Source organism: Dermacentor albipictus, chromosome 5, assembly GCF_038994185.2.
Source record: "Dermacentor albipictus isolate Rhodes 1998 colony chromosome 5, USDA_Dalb.pri_finalv2, whole genome shotgun sequence".
Taxonomy (NCBI): Eukaryota; Metazoa; Arthropoda; class Arachnida; order Ixodida; family Ixodidae; genus Dermacentor; species Dermacentor albipictus.
The window spans coordinates 75,396,436-75,423,865 of record NC_091825.1 but is presented as its reverse complement, the minus strand read 5'-3'; the positions used below and the strand labels follow the sequence as shown (position 1 = coordinate 75,423,865).

The 27,430-nt window shown below is 45.0% G+C and overlaps 1 protein-coding gene across 1 annotated transcript in view; it reads right to left on the bottom strand.

Annotated features, from left to right (window-relative positions):
- The window catches only part of LOC135899752 (ATP-binding cassette sub-family C member 3-like), a 95,626-nt gene extending 84,610 nt beyond the window's left edge, over positions 1–11,016 (bottom strand). Inside the window, exons 1-3 of the mRNA XM_065429083.2 lie at positions 10,879–11,016; positions 9,606–9,749; positions 7,484–7,615 (exon numbers count right to left, since the gene is read on the bottom strand). Coding sequence (XP_065285155.1) covers positions 7,484–7,615; positions 9,606–9,749; positions 10,879–10,881 — 279 coding nt within the window. The 5' untranslated portion in view covers positions 10,882–11,016. The remainder of the gene's footprint in view (positions 1–7,483; positions 7,616–9,605; positions 9,750–10,878) is intronic.
- Positions 11,017–27,430: the final 16,414 nt, after the last annotated feature.

The window sequence follows — 27,430 nt, the reverse complement described above, 5'->3', positions numbered from 1 at the left end:
GAAGATGTGCTTTCATGTGATTTCATCAGTATTTTCATCGTATGTCTTTACTTATTTGACCATGAATTGTCTGAACAGCGTGTGTTCCTGTTCCTATCACTTGAAACATACCAAATCTCGAGGTTGTATATTTACAAGATTATGTTTTTTCTGTATTGGCGTCTGTATGCCCTACGGTATCAATGATTGTACTTCAACTCGGCGTTTGTGCAGCTGCCGTGGTGCGTATGCTCTTGTAAGAACAAAATATTGAGCCGAGGAACTTGTACGTCAGCAAGTATCCGTAAAATTTGAGTTGCGCCCTCAACTTGGCTCAAATGCTATTTGTCAATTGAAAATTGCTTGACTCACATTTTACCAGCGTACCTGGGCTAAATGCAGTGGACCTTTTCTATTGATGCGTTAGGTACTGCGTGCTGAAAGTCTGCTCTGATGACGTGGCTATATGCATCCTGCTTGATTTCCAATTCAGCAGCAAGGTCGTAATGTGTCAGTATCTTCTCGTCACAGAAAACCCTCGTTGCTTGGAATGTTCGCTGATATCGGTTCGCCAATTTCATTTCATTTCATTTTTTAAGGATCACGGGTCATGTCTCGCGCCGTCCGGTGCGCCGTCTCGTTTAGGTTCGGGAGCGCGTCGCCTTCCGTGGGGACGTATGCGGGGAACCATATGATCCTCGAGCTCGCGGTTTTGGATCTGCCCCCATGGCCAGAATGGACAGGGCTTCCTTGGAAATTCGACCTTTGGCGTAATTCTTTACTGCCGTTTGCGAGTCACATAGTGCGACTTCGCATTCCTGTTCTGTGAGGGCCAGCGCAATCGCTACTTCCTCCACTATTTTCGAGTGTATGGTGTATGCACTGCATGTGGTTCTGAGTTCGGACTTTGCGTCTAAGAGTGCGGTGGTGTATTTTTGGCCGTTAGGATATTCGGCTGCGTCGACAAAGCGCACGTTTCACTCCCTTCCGAATGAACGTAGCAGAGCCTCGGCTTTTGCCTTTCTTCTACCTCGGTTGTAATCGGGGTGCACGTTTCTTGGGATGGTTTCCACCGTAATGGTGTCTCTGATTTTGTTGGGGATTTGCATTTTCTGGCTGTGCTGGTTGTGGTACGTTATACCGAGCGTGTTGCTAATGTACCTTCCCTTCGTGGTAGTCGAAAGGCGTTCGAGCTGCGAGATGCGTTGTGCTTCGGCTATTTCTTCTAGGGTGTTTTATATTCCAAGCTGAGTCAGGAGCTCGGTGCTCGTTGATTCCTGGAGAGGTGCGCGGGGGGCGGTGCCACCATGGGAACGTCTGAGATTACGGGATTTGTATTATGAGTTCCCGTGTTCAGCTGTGGTGATTGCGACAGCGACGGTGCCCACATCGCACATTCTTCGAACTTGACCCCCTTGGTTGTGATGCCGCATATGGAGGAAGACACATTGCCGATTGCACTTTGTAGTTCGGTAAGCATGGCTTTTATTTCCGATCTCGCCTGTTCAGCGCGGCTGGTGCCTTGGCTTTGTACGGCTCGCTTCTTCGCGGGTGGGGTTGCTTTGTCCTCTTCCTCACCATTGTTGCTCGGAGCAGGAGTGCTGACGGGAGTGGGCAGGGGGTGGCGCGGGAGGCGCGAGCTCTCTCAGTTCGCGTACCTCTTGGGTTAGCTGTTGTACCAGGCTCCTGAGCATGGCGTTCTCACGTTTTGTTTCTGCAATAATATCATTGTCTATTTTCTTTGTGACTTGCGGTTGTGAGGCAGTTACTCCGTAGACCTCGCGCCTTTGCACACCCTTGACCGCGTCTGCCCAGCTCACCTTTTCTGGGAGGGCCTGGATGGATCTGGACCTGGCTCGGCCCGGTGCCAGGGTCAGCTCCAGATCCGTCGAGGAGCAGAGCTCGCTACTGCGAGCTCTGCTCCTCGACCGGCTGTGCTGGCAAGATCGAGGGGTCCCGGTAGCCCACGTCGATCTGGACCTGGCCCGGCCTCTGGATCGGGATCTTGGCTTTTGCAGGGTGGCGGCTTGCTCTCCTCCGGTTTCCTTGACCGCCTCGAGTTCTGATTTCGCTTCGGCTCTTTTCCTTTCCCATCTTCGTTACTTGACTATATACGGGGTCTCTGAACTTTGCTCGGCAGGATTTGTCTGCCGTGGGGTATTCCTCTCTGCATAGGTGGTAGTTTGAGGTGCACTGGTGATTGGGGTCTGGGTTCTTGGCACCGCAGCCCCTGCAGATATTGTCCTGGGAATTAGGGCAGACGTTCATACGGTGGCCCAGTCTACCGCATTGGTGACAGATGTCGACCTGCTTCCTGTACAGCGAACAGCGAAGCAGAGTAACACCTCCAAGGGCTGAATTTTTTTAGTTTTCCGAAAGGGTGCGGCCAAAAGCCACAGGGGACGAAAGGCAACGTGGCTGGGGCGAACGGGAAGATGGGTGACGTGTTTGCGTTGAACTAGACTGGTGTCAGCGTGGCGATGGTGAGTGACTGTACAACATGTTCCTAGCAGAGTTGTCGACGCTGTTAGACTCGGTGGTGGGCGAAATATTGCGGGTATTTCCATTAAAACGGCTCAGAATTGTTGGCGTGCGAGGTGTTGATGGCCACGAGTTGCGGCAGTATCTGGCGACATGACCAACGCGGCGACAGGTGAAACATATCGGCTGGTCGTCTGCGGTTCTGCACTCAGTCGGGTTGATGTAACGCGGAGAGAAGCGTCGGGGTGAAGCGAAAATAGTAAAAAGGCATTCGTTGACTCTGGGCCTTGTGACAGCACAGACAGAATGTAGGCCAACATTTTCAAGTTCCTGTCGAAGATGCCTTGCATGAGGGGAACTGAAAAAGGGGTAGCATCAGGGCCGCGCGAACAGAAAGTTGCGGGCGCAATCGCGTCCAGTTCACGTCGAAGAATTTGCACCACGTCCTCTGATGGCAACACATGCTGCTGTGCGGGCTGATCTTCACACGTCGACGTTGCGGCAGTATTGGGAAGTCTGGTGAATGGGTGCAGGACATGCCTGCTTTTGGCCTGCTCGAATTGTCGGCATTCTTTGATGACAGCATCAACTGCAGAGTAGCCTTTGCATATAAGCAGATTAAAGACGTCGTCAGCAATTTCCTTGAGCACATGCCCTACCTTCTCAGCTTCTATCATGTCGTGAACAGCTTTACGACAAAGCGCCAGCACGTCCTGGAAATACGAAACATAGGGCTCTGTGAAGGATTGGGCACGAGAGGCCAGTTCCCGCATTGCGGCAATTTTACCGTCGGCTCACGCGTTCGTGCATAGCCACTCACTCTTCAAAGTCGGTGCCATCAGTCCCGCAGAAAGTTCCGGAATCCTTGGGTTGCACAACCACAACCGACGTGGACAGCGACGTAGCGTGCGATGGTGACGTTAGGGACGGCAACGGCGTTGATCCCGAGTGTTCACCCTCATTCATGGTGAGGACGGTGATGCGACATCCATCTGCGGAGCTCCGTTTCCAGCCGTGGTACCCCACACCTTCATCAATATGCTATGTGGATGCAGGGAATATAGAACTATATTTGCGATGTGTATACAAAGAGAGTCAATGGGGTTAAAGTGGCTGGCTAGTAACAACACGCAACAGCCAGCGTCTCGCGATCTTTTTCTTCCTCTCTCTCTGCTTTGACCCTTCCATAACAATAATATTGACAGCACCTTCAGCTCAGCTGCGTAATCCGCAATAGTTTCATTTTCTAGCTGCTTCCTTTAAATAAATTTGTATATGTCCAGGGTATCATTGAACCATGGCTAACCATGCTGTTGTAACAATTGCAAAAGTTGCTCATAAGTCTTCTTCGGTGGATTGTCCGGAGCTTCCAGGTTGCTACTTGGCCGCGACAGCAGCCGTGTGTGAGTGTCGTGCAAGGGTGGTGTCTTGGCATCATCCCCATGGTGAATGGCAAGATAGGCTAACACCCTTGTAAACGTCACTTTACACGTGTTTATATTTTCTGTATATTCCGCGCTCGTATTGTTCACTTCCTCTCGTCCTTCGTCCGGGTTGCACTTTCCACCCATAGGAACATGTTTAATTGCCGACTCACCCAGCTTGCCGTGTTAATTGCATATCAGCCCATAAACATCGCGTCCGACAGCAGACTGAACAACATTGCCTTGATTTTTTGTTGTATGTCGTTAGTAGAGAAGTCCAACTCCAGTCGTTCAATGTTTGACGCCCATGACTGTGCCTTTAGCTCAATTTCACCAATTGTCCCGAATCGTGTCATATTGCCTAGTCGGCTTAACTTCGGGTGTGGCACTGGTGGTTGTGTAGTTATGCCTTCGATCGTTGTGATACACCAGTCCATAACATCGCAGTCAAATTTCACGCCATGTAGAACCAAACTAATTATATCCTCGCTGCACGATAGTGTACACTGAAATAACTATAGAAGCCTTGATTAAACAAGAAATTGACAGGGTTTCTTCGATCTAGATCAATCAGGTTCATGGCATTCCGCTCTTCTCTAGAGCGCTATCAAGAGAGGGCTGTTAATCCCAGGGGCTGGCCTTCAATGCTGCTTCCCGGGGATTCGCCTTCTGCTCGCCGTTCCTTGGCCGGGCCAAAGTGCGCACCGGCGCGGGGCGCACGGTTGGTGTTTATCTGCTTTGCTTGTGCTGTCCCATTGCTCCGTTTAGAATACCACAACAACATTGGGACGATGCTTATCAAGATGGGGCGTTGACACAAGTGCATTGCTTATTGCATTGCCGGTGGCCGTGTTTCACCCGCTAACCAATGTTACAAAGTCATCGCTTGGCGCAAGACGAACCTGCATGCATTGCAAACATTATAAATGTCGCCCTTGATTTTATAGCGAAACGACCTTGTTTATTCAAACTGCGTACTTGAAGATAAAAGCGGCGTACATTCCGGAACAACCGGGAGCACCAGCCATTACGCTGGGAAGTGCTGAGTGTCATGTATAAGTAACAGGTGCTTTCCAACCACCCATAAAATGCTTGATGACATCGCTGTGTTCTTACGTGTTCTTTTATTGGCTGGGGCCAAGTGCGCGCAAGAAAGAGTTCAATCATTAATAAGCGTTATCGACGATTCTATTCACCACCGTCCCCAGAACGGGAAAATGTGAATATACGCACATATAAAGCGACGGCGTGCGGACTTCGCAGACTCTCTGGAAAGCGATATCTTAATGCGCGATTATTATTAGCGTTTTGTGCGTCACTGAGTAGCAAAGCCAGTGTGACCGAAATTCTCACCTGCTGCAGCTACTATCGCTTCTTTATTAATTTGAAAACGAACCGCAAAGCACGTAAACACATATCACTAACTTCCAAGAATTCTGAGTACACTTAGCAAGCGCATGGCACTATTCTCTATTCAATACAAAATTTCTTCCCCTATCTTACTGAAACCGAAGGCTGTGAAACGTCATATAGCCTATCAAATGTACGGTTTCCATTAGTGAAGGACGTGCACTTTTATACGCAGTAGCGTGGTAACTTTGACTGGTTGTTACATGTATGAAGAAAACGAGTAAGAGCGCTGGAAACGGGACTTGACTGAGAGAGACACTGAGACGTCTGTCTCTGTCACATCTCGTTGTCCAGCTCTGTTCCTCGTTTTCTTCAGATTTATACGCAACTTGTCGGTGTGCGACGGGAACTACGCAGAAGTGCACTGGTCACATTGACAATTTCTCGCTCATGCTATTTCGTCATATGCATATAATAAAAGCTTGCACTTTGCCGGGCCGTCGCATTCTAAAGGAAATTGTTGCTATGCGACAATAGCGTTAGTGGGCGTCCGCACGAGAGAAGTACGCAGGCATATGGTGCCTATTACGGCCTGAGCGTTGGACTTTTGGGCTGGGTGAATGATTTTGATTCGGACCATGCAGCAGGCAATTTTAAATGCGAAGCATTTCTTTTCCTATACGGAGTCCATGTAAGAGCCAGTTCAAGTGCGAGTGTGGGACAGTTTTGTCTGCAGCAAATTATCACTGAAACCGGAGATATCGCTGATAGAAAAGCCGCCAGATATGGTCTTAACAAATACCGATAATATTCTGCAATAAGGCGGCCCCATTGGGCAGTATAGGACATAGCGCAAGCAAATAGAGGAAATAGTGCAAGTTATCGTCGCCGTCATACTGTCACAGGTCGTCATTCATAAACCAACTGGTTCGCCCAGTAGGATAGCGCGGTAGAACGTGGAAATCTCGTACAGGACTTCGGCATTGCGTGGCGCAAAGCACTGGCATGTCGTTGCAAAATGAACCCATTTGCCAGAGGTCAGCCCTTAGTCCTGTCCTCTGTCTCTCGTTCCTTTCTCGCGCCGTTCTTCCTCATGAAGCCATACAAGCAAAGCCAAGTTCAGACCCTTTGCGTGCAATGCTTGGGTTGATAATGCAGGTTATCACGCTTGTGTTGAAGCATCACAGTTTTTCAACCGATGTGTGCAGTTTTTTGCATTTCATGCGCGCTTTCGCCTAAACGTGTTCGGCTTTTCTTCGCGAGTGAGAGAACTATGGTAGCTCTGTATGTGGTAGGAAAGAATAATCACGAAAGCAGCCTCATTTGCAACGTCCACTACAGCAACACCATGCGCATAAGCGCGAAAGGTTTCTGGTATCTACACTGTCATAAGTAAAACGTTCTCACATAAGTTGTTAGTAAGCTTTTGCAGTCGGTTTATCTTTTTTCACTTGACCGATTTGTGCAGAGCCAAATGGTTTATTTCGCTTCTCTTCTTGAGAACATCATCTGCTCATAAGTAGTCGTCGTCATCATCGTAGTAGTAGTGTCTGCAGTCATTGTAGTAGTAGTTACTAGTGGTCGCACTTGTGTTGGTATTAGTAGTATAAGTAGTTGTAGTGGTAGCGGTAGTAGCAGCGATAATAAATACTCAATAATAACTGTAATATAGGTAATTGGTAGTAGTATAGTAGTAGTAGTAGTAATTGTTGTTGCTGTTGTTGGAGTTCTATTAGTACTAAGCAACAGTCTCACAGGATGATGTAAAGAAAGCACTGGGCGCACTCGCGGGAAAGCCGTGATACTTCCATGTGAGCGCAATAACCTGCATCTGTAAAAGATACTACTGCATGGTTGCAGCACTCTAGCCCTCAGAACAATTTTTTTCTTGGAAGAGCAGCCTCAATGCAATCTTAAGCAATTGATAAATACAGAGGTGTTTTACAAAATGCTTTACAATTTTTTGTCTGACCTGGCTTGCAATCTCACATTGTTGGGAGCCGTAATTAGGGGGCCACATGCGCGGCAAGTTCTACGCGGTGCCTATGTCAGTCATGTCACACGTTGCGACGGTTAACCGATGAATGACGGGCCACCTTTGCCACGAGAGCTTGAGCGCACGAGCCATAGGTTACAGCAAAGTCGGACGAACAAAGAGGACGACAGAGCATGACCTATTTGTTGCAAACGCTTTCAGCAGTTGCTGGCGCGAAAATAATTATGCGGTAAAGTGCCATATCGCTACTTACCGTTGTAATGATGGAGATAATAAACAAAATGATTTCCTCCCACGAGTGTGCCGCAGCCAGACAGCAACAATCAATTTTCAGGCGCTCATAGCCGCGCAGCAACAAGACTACAAATGTCCCACAGCAGACAACCTGTAATAAAATAAACTAGTTGGAAATCAGGAATAAAGTAATGTCGAATAATTCATCGAAGAGGACAAAGTTGTAAATCCAGAAGTAACCCTAATGTGAAGGTAGCCTATTTTTAGCTTTGTAATGATCACGTATAACGCTAAACACTTTACGTGTGCATGTACACAATGTATATTATGCTATGTTCCGTCAAAGCATCGCTTCAGACTTGTGAGCATATGTCAGTCTATTCGCAAACACGTCAGCAGCAAACTGCTGCCGCAGTTCTAGGCGGATGAAAAAGAAGGCCAAACTTCTGAAGTCATTTCCTTGTGCAAAAAGTACGTCTGCTTGAAGACGCAGTGCGATCCCAGAGATCTCTCTATATGCTCTTGCCCTGTGCAGTGCGAACACAACATGCACTTGCAAAGCTGCCATCCCTATGAGTCAGCACCTATCATCTCACAGGAGCCTCATTATATACTCATGCTATTATTAATACTAATTTCATTGCAATATTGATTTATTAACTTGCTCTCCTATATTTATTGAGACACTGCGTAATAGTAAGTTGCGTGCACAATATTTCCGGACATGAAAAGACACGACAGCAGAAGAATAAATATGCTTCTTCAAAAAATGAAAAGTCTAGTTTGAGTGCACTCTTCCCTAGGCTCAAGACAACTCGAGGCCGTCCAGCAGGTCTCGGCAGCTCTAGAGAGGCAGCGACCAGGCGAAACCAAGGAGAAGGGGGGCCACACCCCCAGGAAGGGGGCGGCGGCCCTCTCGGACCCGCGGAAGTAGCGAGGAACGAAGACCTCGATGAGCACAACGCACGAGACTGACGTAGTGGCGGTTAGGGTTATGATTAGCGATAGAAAAAAATGGTAATATCAATTGTCTCTCAAGCCTTTAATTAACCCCCGAACTTTGGCCACACATCAAACCAAGCACGGGTTCGTCTTTGATAATTGTGAAGTTTGCGTTATATTATGTACTTCCAGGACATTCATGTAGAAGCTTGCATGTAAAATGTCTTTAGCACTTTAGAGAGGTTGAACGTGAAATTTACTGCAACACACCTTAATTTAAGCACCAACTCGGAACCGTTCTAGCACATTATCCGACACTTGACCTCTACGTTCACAAATGTTAAATTCAAGGACGGATATTAGTTGTCCTGCATGAGACTGCAAACGTTCCAAATCTTTAAAATAGGTTTATAGAACTCTCGATAGCTTCAATAGGTGGTCTGCGGCGAGAGCCACAATTACCCGTTGCGCAGTTTGACACCTCACATTTGTGCCATCACATGTCCAAAACATTCAACAAATACAAACTAGGGGGGAGGGGGGGTATCCATTGCACATACCACAAAGGGGCGTAGTGTTGCGGTCTTCGTACAGAGGCCGAAAATAGCAAGTATTGAGTTATTATATACAAACCCATTATTAAAATCACAACTCTCAAAATTAGATATCGCAAACAATTTAACGTGCACTCTGATTCCTCAAAATATTGGGTCGGTGCCGCATCATATGCTTCCGATGCGCTTGCAGTCACTGTGTATTGCGTATAAAAGCTGCATAACGCTCTCCAGCGCTTGCATGAACAGTTCTATACAAATGCGTTAATTTATGTGCACGGTTCCAACTTTCAGCGCTTTCCACCAATATGATGTTCTCCTTTCACAGGAAACTTGAAAATTCTACCTTACTGCTTCGTTTAGTTTCGTCAGGATGCCGGTAAAGATAGTACGCGTTTCGCTGCCGAAAAAAAGTACTACACAGAATTTAGTTCTACGGCTTCTCTTCCATCAAATGGTTTTAGGCTGCCGATACAGTGGTCTGATAAGATGTCCCTTCTATTTTCCTAAGTAGGTAGTAGCTGTCGCATTTCGTATTTATTGGCATCGGCAAATCATATGCATATGTTCTTTTTCAAAAGCATGACACAAGTATGCGTGCCTTTTGTAACGTTGCCGTTCTTCGGCACGTTTGTGCATACTTACCAAATACGCTATGTCTATGATGGTACACTGTTTTAGTTTTCGTGAAGGTAGGGACCTCAGATTGAAGACTTCAAATGCAGCAAAACACGTGCACAGAACCGCGGCAACTTTCAGAGCACGTGCCGGGTCCGAGAGTTCCATTATCTTGCCAGAGAAAAGAAAACATATTGTCAAAAACTCTGCTTTTGTGTACATCCTCGGATGTTCGGCACACAGCTTACCTCTTAAGCCAACGCAACACACGGTTCTCAATTATGTGAACTTAAGTCAATTGAATAACAGGCGAATGACAGGCAGTTGAGATTAACCAGGAAATACAGGACTTATAGGAAATAGTTTCTCTAGGATTTAGAACAGAAAAATATTGCAAAATAATGAAATTCGGGGGAAAATAGTGTTTCCAACTAAAGAAATGGTCGGACTTTGAAGGGTTACGAAAGATACAAAACGTTAGCCGTAACACTACAGTACGGCCTGTAAGGTACTTGTTTTGAAATAATGCCTATAATGGTTTTTAATCATGCACCTTGCGGGAAAATGAAATAGTTACTTGAGTACAGAACACTGGCAGTTGGGCTTCAATTTTTGTGAATTTCAAGAGTTGCCAAATGAACCACTTTTCTTCTCTCTTAGGTTTGATTAAACGCCCATGTTGCACCAAGGCATATAATCTGAAACCAAACAGTTCTTGAAATGACGACGTCATGTGAACTGCTGGTTTTGAAAACGCGATATAACGCCCACTGAGGCGGCATTTAAAAGAAAAAGGGGACGGCAACGTACGCGATGGTTGGATAGCATTCTTCAGGCCACAGCAATGCGACTCACTTAGCTTAAAGAATCTCCTTAAGCAAGTCGTATGCTTGAAAGTGTCTCGATGGGACGTAACAAGAACAGCAACAGATCTAAACCTAGGAGCCTTTTGTTTAAACTTGTCAACAGCTAGGCGATACCTCGTAAGCCCCCCCCCAAAAAAAATCACAAAATGTTCAAATACCAGCTAACTTACTTTGTCTGGCTTTATTGGCAGACAGCGCTCAACGCTATCTGCCAACGCTAATTGGCAGCAGCGTTCAACGCCGTTTATTTTTCATTCCTGCCATTTGCCGCAAGGCACATGTAGTCACAAACTCATCAAAAAAGGGACCTCAAATAATACTAGGGATATTTGTATCCGGCAGGTACTGCCACAATCAGAATGCGCATTTGCTGACGAATAGACGAAATGAACTTGTTCCTTGTTAGCGTAAAAAAAGTTGTAAAAGAAACGTACCATGAAAATGCGCTGCCGTGGTAAGCTCGTCGCCCAGATGAGTATTTCTGCCGATAATTCCAGCACAGCGTATCCACATCTGTAATGAAAGTGCAGAGGTATGGCACGCTGCGTCGGAGGAAAAAAAAAAGAACACCGGAGCGGTTGTCTATGCTCTATCCTATTAAGTCCACCATGCAGCTGTCGGAAAAGCGGTCCGCTCAGAATGAACTTAAAATTTCCGTCACACTCTTATGGCATAAGTCTATCGCCAATAACCGTTTCCGGTGCAAGCGCCTCTTTAAAGTATGCATTACAACGCACACAATAGGACTGCACCTGACAAGTGAGGCTGACAGATGTGCCTGCAAATGTGTGCCGGAACAGTCGACAACCAAAAAAAAAGAAATTGGGCATTTCGATATAGGCCCGCAGAGCAGGAAGTGACTACTAACACGCTTCACTTTCTTAGGTGTGTCAATGACGTGCTTTACAGCCAGATTTTAAAGGGACTAATGTCTCATCCAGTCATTTAGGCCGGTTGTTTCGGTTGTGACCGCAGGAGCGCTCTTATTTCAAAATGAGCCTCGTCGGTAACACATATTACTTAGTTTCCAGAGGGTCTGACACATTTTGAAACGTAACGCTGACGCCAAGAAAATAATAACTTTTTAACGTAATAACGCATTTAACTTTTTAAATAAAATGGCCAGGCTTAGCTTGGTTAAGCCAAAAATGCGTTGCATATTGCGCTTTTTTTTTTTTTTGAGGGCGAGGTATTGCTTGGCGGCACTCGATTTTCGCGTCACGCGCCAGCGCAGCGCCCCTAGCGGGAGGAGCGGGAGTCAGGTGGTGGCTGCGGCCGCGCGCGACTGCGCGAGTTGGGGTCCAGCTTTTCCTCCGGCTGTCGTGACGTAACGTCACATGGTTGGTGGCTGCCCGGCCGCGCCCAAGGGCTTAACTGGGTGATTGCAATATGCAACGCATAATAACGCATTTTTTTAACGTAGGTATTTGTGTATACATAGCTGTGTGTTGAGAACCGGAGTACTCTAGCTCGTACTTACTTAGAGTGACCAATGCACAGACGAAACCATGCCGCTGCTTTAGTGACCAGAACAATACAAGGATATCCAGTAATAACGTAAACTCCTTAATCTGAGAAAAAAAGAAAGGTATTCTTTTCAAGAACGCCGAACATTCTGCCTTTCAGAGTAAGTTTAATGTTCCACTCTACTAAACCGAAGTTAAACCAGGTGCAGTTAAGTGAGAGAGAGGGACAGAGGGGCTCTTTATTGAATCCTGGAAAAGGTTTGCCAGTGGTACCCCTACCATGCTGCTCCAGGTGGGTAGGAATAAAAATGAAACGATACCTCTGAGTTCTCAACACAAATACACAGCGTGCTCAAAACACACCACTCGATAGAATCCACAACTGGGCTAGTCGTTTTATTTGCACCTTGCCGCTGTAAAAGCGCACAAAGGTCTCTCTTCGTACTCGTCTTCGCGCACTTTTACAGTTTCAAGACACCACTCAACACAACACCATGTTTAGAACTCAATATGTCTCATTGACGCCAGTGTGTCTAAGGAAAGCTAAAGCACCTTCGCAACGCGAGACGCGCTGGTAGCGTCAGTCTTTCCGCCACGAACTTTTCTTAGCTCAAAGAATCACCGCATTTGATTAAAGTGGACTGCGGTCATTAGGGCTGTTCTTTCTAACATAAATAGCCTTCAAGGGCCCATTAAGGTCGCTAGATTTTTCTGAATTACGTATGCAAGGCACAGGGACAACCTTATCCGTTTGATTCCAGTAGAAGATGCGTGGTATAGAGATGCCCAATCGGTAATGCCACACGGCTTGCGAGATTCGCTCATGGGATTGTAAGACAAAAATAGGGCCGTACCGCTGTACTGAATCGATGTAATTTTAGCTGCTGTACAGTTAGACATTGACTAAGGTGCGGCATCCTACCTCTTTGAAAAAAAATGGCTGTGGCTTAGGTAAGGTTAAGCCCAGGATGCGAAGCATACTAGCCTTTATTTTAGTTGTTGAACCACTGTTTAGCCTGGTGAACTGCTGTTGCTTGGCTATATTTGGTTCGGCTAGACGAAGAAACAACTCATGCGTTACTCTGCTTCGCCTTCAAGAGTGGAACGCGACAGCGTTCCCGTCGACCCGCCAAGGGGTGTAAGACAATGGGCTACAGGGCAGCGACTACGCGCCCCGCATTGGACGCGGTGAGCGTCGAGCAAAGCAGCGTTCGGCGCGGCAACGAAATGTGCGCCTGAGCAAGAGACGCACGCCTTAGAAACAGCGCGTTTCTAAGGCAACACCGCATTCACTAGAGGCGCTTTTGTACCGCTTTGAAGCGTTGTACTCGTGGCTCAGTGGTAGCGTCTCCGTCCCACACTCCGGAGACCCTGGTTCGATTCCCACCCAGCCCGTCTTGCAAGAGCTGAGCCAAAGCCACTTCTCCTCTGTCGTGACGTCACGGTGTCACGTGATTTCATGGTCACCGCCGCGCCTGAGGAGCTGGGTTGAGCCCTCGTAATATGCTTCGCATAAAAAATGTAATGCAATGACTACATTCATTCCTGGATTAGAGCTGTATGCAACTGTTGTGCTGAGGAGCTTCAGACGTCCAATGATCGCTCTCGAATAGTAAAGAAGTAAACGGCAAAAGTGAGGTTCGCGAACTTCCTAGACTATCTAACTGTCCCGCTTTCAAGAGACGTGCACAGCTGCCCAAATTTCAAGTAGTAAGCAAACGTCAGTCCATGAGTTCCGCTGTGTCACACTCATAGAGAAAAGCCGTTACTGATACTAATACAAATTCCAGGCAGCTGGCTCGATATTGCGCTGTTCCTGCCTCACTGTCCACTAGACTTTAGCTCACTTGCACTCGTAATTTATTCAAAGGCTGTAGTCAAACCACTACCCTTAACATTTACGTACGCCTTACACATACCTGGTTCCTTATTTTCGGTTGATATAAACAACTTTCCTCGCCTTGTTCAACGAGAAAACCGGAAAGAACCACTAGGAACGTCGCATAATGCATGCAATAAAGTAAAACAAAGACTTCAGAAATCGTTTGCCACGTTTCTGGATAAGCCAGAAAATTGAAGGAGGCTGTGTAATATGCTGCCGTGAAGCATCCTAACCTCAGACATACATCTTGACTGATTCCTGAGCTGGCGTCTAGGAAATTGAGAATTTTCACAAGACAACCAAAATCGGTGAGGTGATCCACATTCTGAATTGCAATACATGCATTTGCATTCAGATACACTACATTACAGGCCATGCTACGAACTCTAACATTTCCGTTTTCCAGCTGGCACGTGGCCTCCCAGCCCAGATCCACTGTCAATGCTCCTACCACCGCAGCCGTAACCTCACTCCACACTCACTAAAATCACCTCCTGCAGGACAAACGCGCCGTTATTTCATCCTGCGACTGCTCCTTCACGGATCAAATTACTTGCGCGGATGAAGTTGTGCTTAGGAGGCTCCAGGAAGCCTTAAGGCAAGTTATGCCTTAAGGCAAGTCTTCATAGTAGAAAAAAATATATGATTCAAGTTTCGATGCTCAATGGACTTAATATACTCTCCATTTCCGCCGAACTTAAACGCGGTACCATGCACAGTTGCTCTAAGACTTTGGGATACATTTGCAGAAACTGTACTATGATACCCTATAACACGTGAATAAATCATGTTCTACGAAGGCCGTACTTAACCTACACCGGTTAAATATTTCTTCAAAAGTACTAACTATTGGACGTGTTGGTAATCTATACTCAAAGAAGAATGGCCGAAACGGACGGGGACAGGGTATAAAAGACGGACAAGCGCAAACTAGCAACAATGATTTATAATTGTTGTATTATTAACATTTCCTTTGTCTTCACCATAAATTATTTCCCATTTCAATGAAATATAAACAACATGCCTTGCATATTTCACCGCGGACACAGCAAAAACCAACTACGTGGCTCGTGTACCGCATGGAAATTGCGAAAGTGTTCATTTTCTAAGATAATAATGAATAGTTAAGTGCACATCAGCAATGTCATGGCCCCTTTTCTATACATATTCAATTACCGGCTTCTATTGTCCTCAGGGCAGCGGGCAACTTTCTACGGACTTCATCTAAAGCCCCTAAAAAGTCAAAAAGTTCTTTTTTACCCCTTCTTATTGATGCTGGGGCCGTATAACATAAAACTATTCCAATATGTTTTTATTCCAATCTCCTGACGCCAAATTTGCGTAACCACCAACGCAAACATTGGGCGGTCACGCGCAAGGTTGTCTGAATAAACCAATCAAATGCGCCCGTCGTTCATAGGAAGTCACTTTTGTTTGCTTGTAAAACAAATAAGATTGCCTGCGCTGAACGGCTTGTCGTATCGAATGGGCTCACAATAGGCGAGGAGCATGCTCAAGTGGAGAGAGATTCGATGGGGCCAAGCCACTGCAGGGAACATCGATAACCGGATGAAGAGGGTGGCGCCTGCGTCTGCGATTAGTCCGCTTTCTCTTACTTAGCTTGCGGTGACCGGTCCACAATCGCGGCGGCATGCAACAGAAGCCTAAGAGTGAGGCTAAAAGGGATCCTCAGCAAAAAAGAGTTGGCAGAACGAAGTCGTAAACGTGCCGAAAGTGCTCGAAAATGTTACATGGCCATGCAAAAAGCTTTATTACATGCAAATCAGCCCACGCTCTCCGGAGGGGGCGAGTAGCCATCACCGGACCGATCGGCGGCAGCCATCTTTTATTCATATCGGAACGCGGCAGCCTGCGGCTATTCAGAAGAAAATTCACTTTTGTTCCGCATAATAATGCATCTTTAATGCGTACATGTCACATTGACGCGGTAAGATTTTCCGGTTTTGTGACGTCGTGTGGGAGGCAGGTGAATGGGTGCAGCCCAAAAACTTTTGACCAATAGCCGAGGGCTAATGGCGAAAAGGCGTCGAATCAGAAATAACTATTTTCTTTGTTCGGTCAAATTATGGATAATGAGTGTGTAAACGTCATATCAGATGGAGAGCTATCTCGGCTTTCGTGACGTCATGTGATAGACAGGTGAAGGGGGGTGGTCCAAAAAAGTTTTTGACCAATCGCGGTGGGGTGATTGGAGAACTGGAATAGTTTTACGTTATAGTGCCCATGATTTATGGGGTTCTTTGGCTCAACGTCCAGGAATGGCCAAACAGTGCCAAGAAATGGTAGGCAGAAGTCAGTGACACCGAGAACGAAAATTGTCAGATTTAGCGAGGCTCTGTACGGGCCTAAACTATTATTGTTATGTACGTAAAATACACAAGTATTGAAATAATATCAAGGATTAGTGATGTGGGCGATTAACATAAAGTATACACTTAAATGAAGTAAAAAAAAATGTGCCAATCGCACTAGCCCTACCGCCTCACTAAGACCCTTGAGCACAATGGTCTGGAGGCACCTGCTCTAAAGCAACACCTACGCAGCACTACCCTCTAAAGAGAGGGAGGGCTACGCGTCTCTCTGGTTAATAACATGCAGTACAACATTATGTAACAAGTAAAGGACTGCCTTGGTTTCAGCAGAGGTTCTGGGCAAGAAACTGTCAGATGTAAGGGGATATGTTGTTTGTGTGCCAAAAGAAAGTATCTTCTCCGCTCTGCTTCTGCATCCCGGCACTCCAGGAGGACGTGGAGTATGGTCAGCATTTCACCACACCTGCCACAGGTAAACCGTGCCAGTTAAAAGGTAGGAATGTGTACAATGTAGGTGCCTTATTCTGAGGCAGCCGAGGAGAACTTCAGATCGTCATGACTTTGTTCATGATGGCCAGCTCTCTAAAAGTACATGGCGCTTATTTAAAGTTTACTCATCCCACAAGTGTTGCCATTAGATCCTGGGTTTTTGGCATAGGAATGGCTTCAAGCTTGTGGCAGGAACGGGGATACAATTGCGCCTAGGCTCCCACCATATTAAAACCTATTGGTTACTTGGACATGTTTTGGAGAGCAGTGAATAAAGGTCGTTTATTACCGGATTTTTCTAGTTTCGTAACAATTTTAAAGCTTTGACGACACTCAAGGAATCTGTGAATATAATGCCGTTTGGGAGTTTTACTTTGTTAATGTGTTTAGTGTATAGTAGCATAGGCCTCTGCCATGAATATACTGGTTTCGGGATGAAGAACGTCAGATTCCGAAAACGCTAGTTCGACAGCCGCGAAAGAGGCGCCGGCTTGTGACTTTGACGCATCTATGTAAAACACTGGCAGGTTTACTTCTACTGGAGCTCTCAGAAGTGCATCTGTATGTGCACATCGGGAGCATGTTGGGTAACACCTACAAATGATGTGTCGTATTCAACAATTTGCCATTGCCACCGTGGTCATAGCCTTACTGGCGTCAGTAGGCAACGTTCGAGGATTAGGACACGTGTTTCATCAGTAAGTTTTCTGGCCCGAATTGAAAAAATCTCTCCCACTGATGGCCGATTACGCAATAGTGCAGCACATGTCAGATCGTTAAAGCATTGTGTAGCAAGGATGTCGAGGATTAGACTGCACTTTGAGGAAATATGTGAAGCTGCTGCGTGTTCTTTGTAGATGAAGGGACTATTCGCTGGATTCAACATACAGGCACTCAATAGGGCTTCTTCCGAAGGCGCCTGTGGCGGGGCGGTTACCCAGATGGTGGACGGGATCCAGAGCCTTAAGCACGCTGTGCGTGGCTGCCCAAACATGTGTGAACAAGGCTTCTGTAGAGGTTCAATAAGCACTTTCTGTCACTTCCCCATGTCATGTGAGATATAATTTTAGGTTAGTTTTATTGTCTTTGGCCATTTTGTCTTGAGATATGTCATATGTGGAGTGAAGGTAAATTTCCAGTCAAGAACGTTACCTAAAAACTTGTACTTGTTGTTTACAGGTATTCGTTGCCCACACGCTTCTATACCGCGGTACTTCTATACTGCGATCGAAAACTAGTCCTCGGTTTTATGTGAAGAGAACACAGGAATCTTTGGGGGGTTAAGTTTAAGTTCATCTTCTTGTACCCATTTAGGCACTTTGTTTACAGGGTCTGTCCTGAAGGTAATGTCAGCGAATTTATTGTGATGGGACTGTACGTCAGAGCACCGTCTAACCGGTTGCAACTGGTAGTGGGGGAACCCAGCTAAGCAGCGTTCCATCGCTCTTGCGGCTATAGTTGGTAATGGTTTTAGAAACTTCATGCACCATTTTACAGTGCCCTTCTTCTTCCTAGAAAGAGAGGGTTAACGAAGGGGCCCGATTATTATTTATTGATTTGTTGATGTACTTACTTATTTATTTATTTACCTATTTACCCTCAAGGTCAATGGCATAAGAGAGGGGAGTGGGAAAATATGTATAAATATAAAAAACAACAAGGTACAGTGTGTTATTAGCTATATCATAAAATCCCAACAAACACTGCCACCAAGGACAACATAGGGCAAATGACTTGCGTTTAATAAACAAAATAAATTTATCGTTTCTTTATTTATTTAATTAAACACAAGTAATTTCCCTATGTTGTCCTTGGTGTCAGTGTTTGTAGGCTTCTTCTTCCTAGCCGTTTTGAGACGTCCTCAACGTCGTTTTCTGTTCATCTTTTGCTGTGGTCATGTTTTGCTCGATTGCTCGAGCTATCCATCATCAATAGTTCCGATAACTTCTAGATTTACTATTCGCCTACATATTATGCTGCAGCTTTGCTCCACAAGCATTACGGTGCCAAACCATGACACGGTTATACCTTCGCTGGACGCGTTTGACTCCACAAAACCTTTAGCACCATGAGCAGTTGCCTATGCCTGTATTTACTAATCAGTTTATCTGCCTCAGGCAAGGGCTTTTGAAACGTGCGTTGTTGCAGGTGTCAGCGAAACAAAAGAGGTCGCTTCCATTGCCGCTCCAAATCTAAATACGCAGACACATGATGACAACCAATAAATATATGTCTTTTGTGGAAGCGAAAGCACTGTTTATGAGCTGTTATGCAAACACTGCATTGAATAAGCACGCTAATGAAAGGCAGCCCGGCTAAGTTTATTTGTAACGAAAAAAAAACATAAATGTCTGCTCAAGAACAAAACTATAGAGGAACGCTTATTATGCACTGCGCGCAAGCGCCCTTAGTTAAGCTGGTGAGCACAAAAATTATTTTAAATTGCATTTCTATACATTATGGCAAATTCACTGGTTTCATTTTCCTCAGAATTTAATATCGCCATTAGTCAGATATTTTTCAAGACCTGTGCCTTATTAGATCGACTGTCGGAGGTCTACGCAGTTCCTAGAAAACATCATGGCAACAAATGCATTGCTGCAACTTTCCGCAGAAAATAGACGTACCAGGCTGAATGTGCAGCTGCGGTCGTCGGGAGGAAACGTTGTGCAGCATCACAGCTTGCGCGGCATATCTGTCACTGGCACTATGTAGGCTTGAATCATTACTCACCCACACAAAAAAAAATATCTATAGTGCTGCTTACACAGGTCGAGCGTACAAAACGTTCCAGACACAGGAATGGAATGCGATGCTGTTTGAAATTACAGAGCAGGCTGCACAGAAAAATAAAAGAGCCTGAAAAAACCATGTCCCGCCGCTGTTTTAAACCGGGGAAATAGCACGACTACCCCGAAAACATGGCAGCAGGCGTGTTCGGTTTTTTTGTACTTTTTCCCCGCACTAACCACGTCGAGCGTAATAGAACCGCTGCTGCTGGAAATTAATATTATGACCCTGTAATCAGCAGCTTAACTCTATAGCCACCGACCACCATGGGTTCTTTTCTTAGTAAAGAACGACGGAAAGCTAAAGACACATTTTCGCGGATAACGTATGGCGAATGCATTGAAGTGCAACCATGAAGAAGGAATGATCTTATTACTCAAAACAATTTTCGTTTTACCGATGTAAGCTGTTATAATTTCGGTATCGATGTATCCCTGCAATACCACAGCTGCTGGAACCATCCCGGTCACTCATAATAGACCCTACTGTAAAGTTTTCCATAAAGATAAAAATTCACCGTCCGATGAATGCTCCTCCATAGCGCGTTTGAGTCAACAGGCCCGCTACACACCATATGTTTTGTGAGTGGTGTGAGATGAAAGACAAGCCCCTACTGAGCTCATTGACAAGGCTATCGAGTGCAGTCGACACATGACGGGCACTGGCTCAACCATGTATAGTGTGGACGGGGCGTCACGTCGTTGGCTAGCCACTAAACGTTCCCATGCGCACGCGAAGCGTGCATATTATCTAACGACTGTTTGTTTCAGGTTTGTATAACGCCGTCATAAATTACCGTATGCGTTTGTTTGATGATATAGAGATGTACTTGACCTTGCACTTTATTTTTTGAGAGAGAGATACCAAAGAGAGGAAAGGCAGGAATGTAAAATAGACGAGCGTCCTGTTTGCTAATCTACACTGATGATGGCAAGAGGGAATAGAAAGAAGAATAGACGAAGGAAGTGATGATTGTGTATGCAGTGAAGCACCATGACACCAAAGTGGAGTTCCATAGCTGGTGATATGCGTTGATGACATCTGGGACGACCAAAGAGCCAGTGGTCGTTGCGCGAATAGGAGGCTGCGGGTGAGTTTTTCTTTGAGCTGTAATAGGATCAGTGACCTGCTCAGCGTGCGATATGCGATCGTAACGTCCTCCGTTAGCGACAATCAGTTCAATTTAGTGACCATATTGTATTTCGGGCACGCAAGGAAAACCATTTCACGTCGTTCTCAACAAATCGTTTCTTCACTGCATGGTGGCACCGCAGCGCATTGGGTACTTTTTTGTCAATATGTTGGTGATTTCCTATCGTTTGTGATACCGCAGAATATGAAGCTGGTAAAAATGAGTCCTAACGGAAAAAAAAACGACTGTCTTAAACACGCATGCTATATATACACTGGAATCGCGCATTATCGCATAACCGTCGCTTAATGGTAACGTGACCAGACATAAAGGTGTCCAAAATATCATATTATTAGGCGGTTATAATACCACTACGAGTAAATAATTTTTGCTTTCGAGAGAATTTAGTATTGCGACTCGCTTTCACACCTGGAAAAGCACTTTTGTGCAGCGCGTCTTGGGCAACAGCAACATGTATCGGAAGTTTTTTCATGTCGCTATACAATTTTACCATTTATACTTTTCGTGTGCTCATAATATTTGATCAGTTAATTAAGAATGTTAGACTAATTATGTAATCATACGGAATGTGAAAAATAATCTGTGTATTTATACGCAACGGCAAGCAACACGATCTTCGTTCTGTTCAGCTACATGGCGTTTACGCATTTTTTTTATCTTGATACAACTGCACAATTTACAAATACAAATGCACAACTTTCCGGAGCAGGTGTTGCGCATATACATTCTTTTGTATTTGGATAATAAAAGTAAAAGTTACAATATGCGCATTTGTACGCCAGAACGCAGACTGATAATTAAATATACTAATTCATTAGACATAATGCTAGAATCTATGCCTAATCTAAAAATTTAATTAGGACTGGCACTATACACAGCATGCTAGGCCACCGGGGACGGTCGTATCAACTTTTACTAAGTTTCCTTTTAACGGTACTTTCTGCTAAGTAATGGTTGCCCTTGCTCATAAGTGTTTTACTCAGCAAGTAAAGGGATAGTAATGAATGATAAGTTCAGTAACTACATTCACTACTACCTTTTCACTGCCCTTTTTTGTAAGAGAAAATGTCAAACATCTCTTTGCGGCCACGTACGCTTCAAACCTGAGTTAACTGAGTGCCCTGAAAAATATTGGTCATTTGCTCTTGGATTTTCAATTCAGAACCTCCAAGACAAACTTTCTTTCCAATAAAATGCTCCACCTTTCGATCGTCTACAAGAAAACGAGTCGCGTCAGAAAAATAGAAGATCTGCTACTTCTGACAGTTGTGGAAGCCGAGAAAGCTGCATGCACGCAAATACTGTGTAGTTTGATTGCTCCGTTCGCGTCGGATTCACGCTTCGAACGGGCAAACTGAATTGTGTGATTCAAGTGGCACATCTAAGTTCCCTCATTGCGGAGGATAAACGTGATCGGCAAGATCAGAATCAGGAGTCAAATAGTTCCGTGCTTTGTTTTCTGCTGTTCGGCGTTGCAAAAGTGAAGTGTTTCCACCTGATAAGCTGTTGCGCGTGCTCTTTATCATTCATGCTCCGTGAACTGTTTTATTGCTTCAGGCGCTTGTACGTGCAGTAATGATTTTGTTGTTTGCAAGCGCTCTGGCTTTTACCACATTGCCAAAACGTGAGCAACCTTGCAAACACGCGGTTGCGTGTAAAATATAGGATGGCGCCTCAACACAAGAGCCGAAAACAAAGAAAATACAAGAGAGAGAGAGAGAGAGAGAAAGCAAGGACAGGAAAGGCAGGGAGGTCAACCAAACTACGGAAAATGCCGGCACATGTACTTAAACCACGTGCTGCCTTGTCCAGCAATTACAGCTTGTGGAGAAAGCGCGCGGTTTTTGTTTATACTCGCTATGTCGTTGGTAAGCCGTAGTACAGATTTGTAGAGTGATTTGCACCGACGTCGTACGTACTTTTTTTTATTTTTTCCCTCGTGTGGTAACCTGCTTTGAAGGCATTTGCAGCTCTTTGTAGAGCTTCTAGCGAAGAAATAGCATTTACAGAGGCCCCTAGCACACGATTGCACCAATGTTTCGAAGCGCGTTTTTTTTTTCATTTTTCGTAGAAGTCGTAATACAATTTTGTGAATGTCGCGCTTTCTTCACGGATGTTTGCTTTATATTTATTTCGTTTGAAAAATATTTCGAGCCATATATGTGCCGCAACATCTCTTCAGGCGCTTTTCAATGCGTTTAAAAAACTACAACTTAGCCGCAAGACCGCTCAAAATGGTTATAAATATTTATTTGCGTTGTATACTGAACAACAGCGGCTTTATAGAAAATCGAAATAGAGTTGCCCTCATATAGGGTAAATAAGCGTTCGGGCTCCCAAACATTTTTTCATGGAAGAGAAAGTTGCCTTTGGACGCTAATTTAAATGAAGCTGATGTGGTGATAAATACACACATGGTTTTTTTTTTCCTTCATTTAAGGCCAGGGGGCGGGAGATAGCTCTTTCTCGTACATGTCGCAGTAAACCAACAGACGCCAGGTAACGAGACGGAAAACGTCGTTTGCTTTGGCCATTCTCTAACATGCTGATTTAATTTTATTCACTGAACTCGGGATGCCTATTGCCCCCAAAAAAGGAAGAAACAAGCCTTGCTTGCTACCGACTTTTTCACGTATAAATCGTACAACAGGGAACCGCAGTGGGAGGACGCCACGATGCAATGTGAAAAAAGCAGCTGCCGCGTAGCCCGGTCCTTTGTCGAGCGAGCAGTTTGATTTTGCCGCACCTTCGGCACGATGGAGCATAGCGCTCTGGTGAAGGTTTATAAATAACGCTTGATATCGTGAAAATCTCTTAGTGGTACGAAGTGCGGATCAATAGAAGATAGGCGCTTTAAAGCAAATAATTAATTTCGATTCTTCTTATCGCGAGTAAATCGCATGAAACTTGCTTTTAACACTGCATTAAGCACCACAAGTATTTGCGGTTAAATGCGCATCAACTTATTATTTGGTTTGTTGTGTTGTTTATTCTCGCAGACAAAAAAAAATTGGGCAGCAGGGAGCATGGAGGCTCCTTAGTACACTGGGAGTATGGTGAGCATAGCGTACGACCGTAATGGGGAGAGGCAGCGCGAATAAAATAAACAAAAGGTTATAGAAAGGTGACATTACTTCGCGCTTCTTTGCACCAAGGTAGCTCGGTAATGTAGAGGTTTGAGGAAGAGGGTTGTATCGGTTCCGCAGGCTGTTGTTGCGTTACCGCGCGGCACAAATGAAAATTGTAATATTATACATCTCAATAATTCCCACATGTTCGCGGGGGTACACAGTTGATGCCTGCGTCAGGGCACATTTAGGATCAGCATTATACCGAAGGGAAGCTTTCAATGTGGAGTCAGCGGGTTTTGGTGCTACGTTGGCTGCACTGCATAAGCCTGCTGCGGAGGTTATTGCTATGCGTTACTGCGCAGATAGCGTAGGAATTATGTGTTTCTCAATATTCTTGCCTAAATCCACATAACTGCACGCATGCGAGATAGAGACCGAGGTTTCTTTAAATGAAAGCGTTGCAAAACATAACAGAATAAAAAAAGGACATGTTTATTTCATTGGCCAGGCTCACATCGTTCTTTTTTTTCTTTTTCGCCATTCCAAAAGAAGCTAGTCACAGCGGAGATGTTATGACATCTCCGCTGTGACTAGCTTACACACATCAAGAGTTAAGCCTCACTTTCTCATTCTAGACAGCGATTAACGCGCGGGAGGTGTGATGAGGGCCACTAATTAGGAATGATTGTGGCACAGGACAAAGAGAAGCAGCAGTACAGTACTATAATTTTTTCACAGCCACATTAAAAGTGTGCAAATTCATTTATTATACTCGTACGAGAAGGAGACGTTCTATTTGTTCTATTTCGCACACCAGAGTAATATTAACGTTGCTGTTTCCTTATAGAGTTGTACGGTCTTCTTACACTGATGATTACGAGGCAGATGATCACTCGCTGCAGCTGCCCACAAACCATCTTCCATGAACGAGCACCATTCTCACAACGACGAAAATGCACCTACTGTGGTAATACTTTCACACATGTTAAAGCTCTTCATTTCTTTTTATTGGTTGCGTTCTTTCGATGATTTCTTTATTTTTCCTATGCAAGAGCTGCTGTTATGACTCAGCACGTGTCTGCCGGCGAAAAGATGTATTTATAATATCTGAGCGAATAACGAAACTCACCCACGATGCTCAAGCAGCTCGCATTCACAAAATCTCCACCAATGCTCCGGATTCACAACCTCGAGCACAGATTGGTAGCATTGCAGTGAAATCCCATTTTGTTTCCACCGTATGGAAGCCCTGGTGCTCCGTTACTGGCAGCAAAGCGTTGCTAGCTCTGCATAAAAGCGCGAAAACTGCAGTCTGCAAATGAACCGGACTCGAAGAATTCCACACGCTGGGAACTATAAATATATATCTTTTTTTTTCCTTTTGTTGTATTTTGCTGTCTAACTCCGTCCATGTAATTTGGTCTCGTTTCAAGGGTGTGCCATATTATCGTGCCTGAACTAACGTTAGCATCAGCAGCCGCGAGCTTTTGCCTTTGCCCGTGCACGTCCATTTCTCGGCTTTGTGAACTACCGGGCAGGACCAAATGGCTTCGTTTATGGCCGCCGGCAAGGCGATAAAAGCATACAAAAAAAAAACATTGTCTTCCATGGCTGGAAATACCCTTTTTATATGTATTCGCATTGCCTAAGAGCCGTGTAGTATAGGGCACCCCAATTCCATACTTGTCACAATTTTAGCTGTGTCAGTGGGCCAATTTCAGAGACTCAAACGCTTCTTTATGACTCCGTCTTCTAAGAAGTGTTTCCCTTGCAGTTCTTTCTATCAACAAACATATTAGCGGCGAGGACTTACGGTGCCTCCATCTGCCGGAAGCGCCTTGATTGCGTAGTGTGAGGGATAACGTAGTGCGCTCCTCGTAGGTTTGGCTATCATCGTTGAATAAAAACGCCACGTGGGAGCCCTCCCGGAGGTTTCTGTAAGTATTCTCGGAAGGATAGAAGTTTTTACTGTGAATATAATAATTCCGGGCAAACAGAAAGCACAGTATGTTTTACAGACCAAACACGTACAGTGTGCGTCCACTGCGCGCGGTCGCCACGATTGAGTCCGCCGAGCCGGTTTCTTGTGTGAAAGGTAGGAAATAGGTAAAAGGTTAGAAAGGTAGGAAATATGTTCTTGTAGTGAGTTGTCTGGTGGAACCTTTCGTGTGATATGCATGTGGTCTAAATAGTAGTCCTTCATGAGAAAAAGACGCAGCTGCTGAGATGGTGTTGGTGACATTTCCGTGTTCTTGGTAATTCCATGAACTGAGAGGGACACGGGAAGCGGCCGGAGGCACCAAATTGCAGTTGTTGCGAAATTTGTGTACTTGAAGCAAGTTGGTAATGGGTCTCGGTGACTAACCGGAAAACTGGACAATGTAGCCTATGGCCTCCGCGCTGTCAAATAAGCTAAGTGGTGCGAAGTTAGCCGTGAACGATTATGCACGTGCGCTCTGAGGGTCCCAACGGTTCTGCGTGTGGTGAGCAGGCGCTTACGTGCAATAACAATCGTTCCAGCTGTCGCAGCAATCAGCGGGGGGTCAAGCGCGTTGGAAGCGTTAGTCTTTCATGCAGTATAGTGTGGGGATCTGAGTCCCATACGTGTTCGATGAGGCGGGAAAACTGTAGCGCAAAAATCCGTAAAACTGCGCGCTGCATTATTTAACTACTTGCACATAGATAGTCCCAGTGATTTACCTGCGATGAACATGAACAGACACAGATGATCAATGAAAGTAAGCTTCGTTTTCAGGTGATTGACGTGGGTATCCGAGGTTAAATCGCGACTGACAACAATGCCAAAAAGTCTGTGGATCTTCATTTACTCAACTGGGCAACCATCCACGTACGACAAGGTAGGAAACCATACGTTTTAATGCGCATTTTCTGCAGATACACTCAATCATTGCCTGTGATGATATTCAGATGTTAACGTTGCCACCTTCCAGGCCTTCGCACGAATTTGTAGCTGAATTTGGACGCACGCATTTGGACTAGTTGGTTAACACCAACTAGTCCAGTGCTTAACTCTTCTAAATTGTTCAATGGCCTTGGCAGAGACTGAACTGAAAAAAAATATTTTTTTTCCAGTTGAAATTTCTTAAATTTACTACCATCTCGATCCCAAAACCTCTAGTTTGTATGTCAAATCTAAAAAAAAATATTGGAAGAATGCATTTGTGAAAATTATTTCCATTCAGTAAAAACCCGTTGTTGCGAGGAAGACGTGAGAGCACTTTCGTCCCACTTGAAGGAATTGTTTCTAATGTCTTTGCATCAAAGTAATAAATTTGTTTAAGTTTTTTTATAAATGTCACCCTACTGATCTTTTTTGGTGGAAAGAAGCAGAACTACATTTAAACAACCGAGAAAACTTTAAATTGCTTGTAGGAGTGGAGTGTAGCGAGTAAATAGTGGAGGTTTAGATATAGGCCAAAGCGTTCAAGTGGTCCGTCCGGGTACCACACTCACTTAAAGAAGTAAGCCTTCGGCTTTAAGAAAACAATCAACCCTGCCTGGATACTAAAATGAGGCTTTCGAGACATTTTAGTTGGCTCTAAATTCAGTGCCTTTGAAATATATTTTTGTGCCGTTCTTAAAAAGTGATAATTCAGGAAGTTCTAGCATTCTAAATATTTTTATACAAGAAATCATACATTCAATTCATGTGGAAAAAATCTATACGAACACCTTTGCATTATACAGAAATAAGCATCGTACTGCTAGCAGAGAGCGCACCCAGTGTGCACAGTTTAGACTCCTTTACATATCTAAAAGCTTGGGGTCACTACCTCATAAA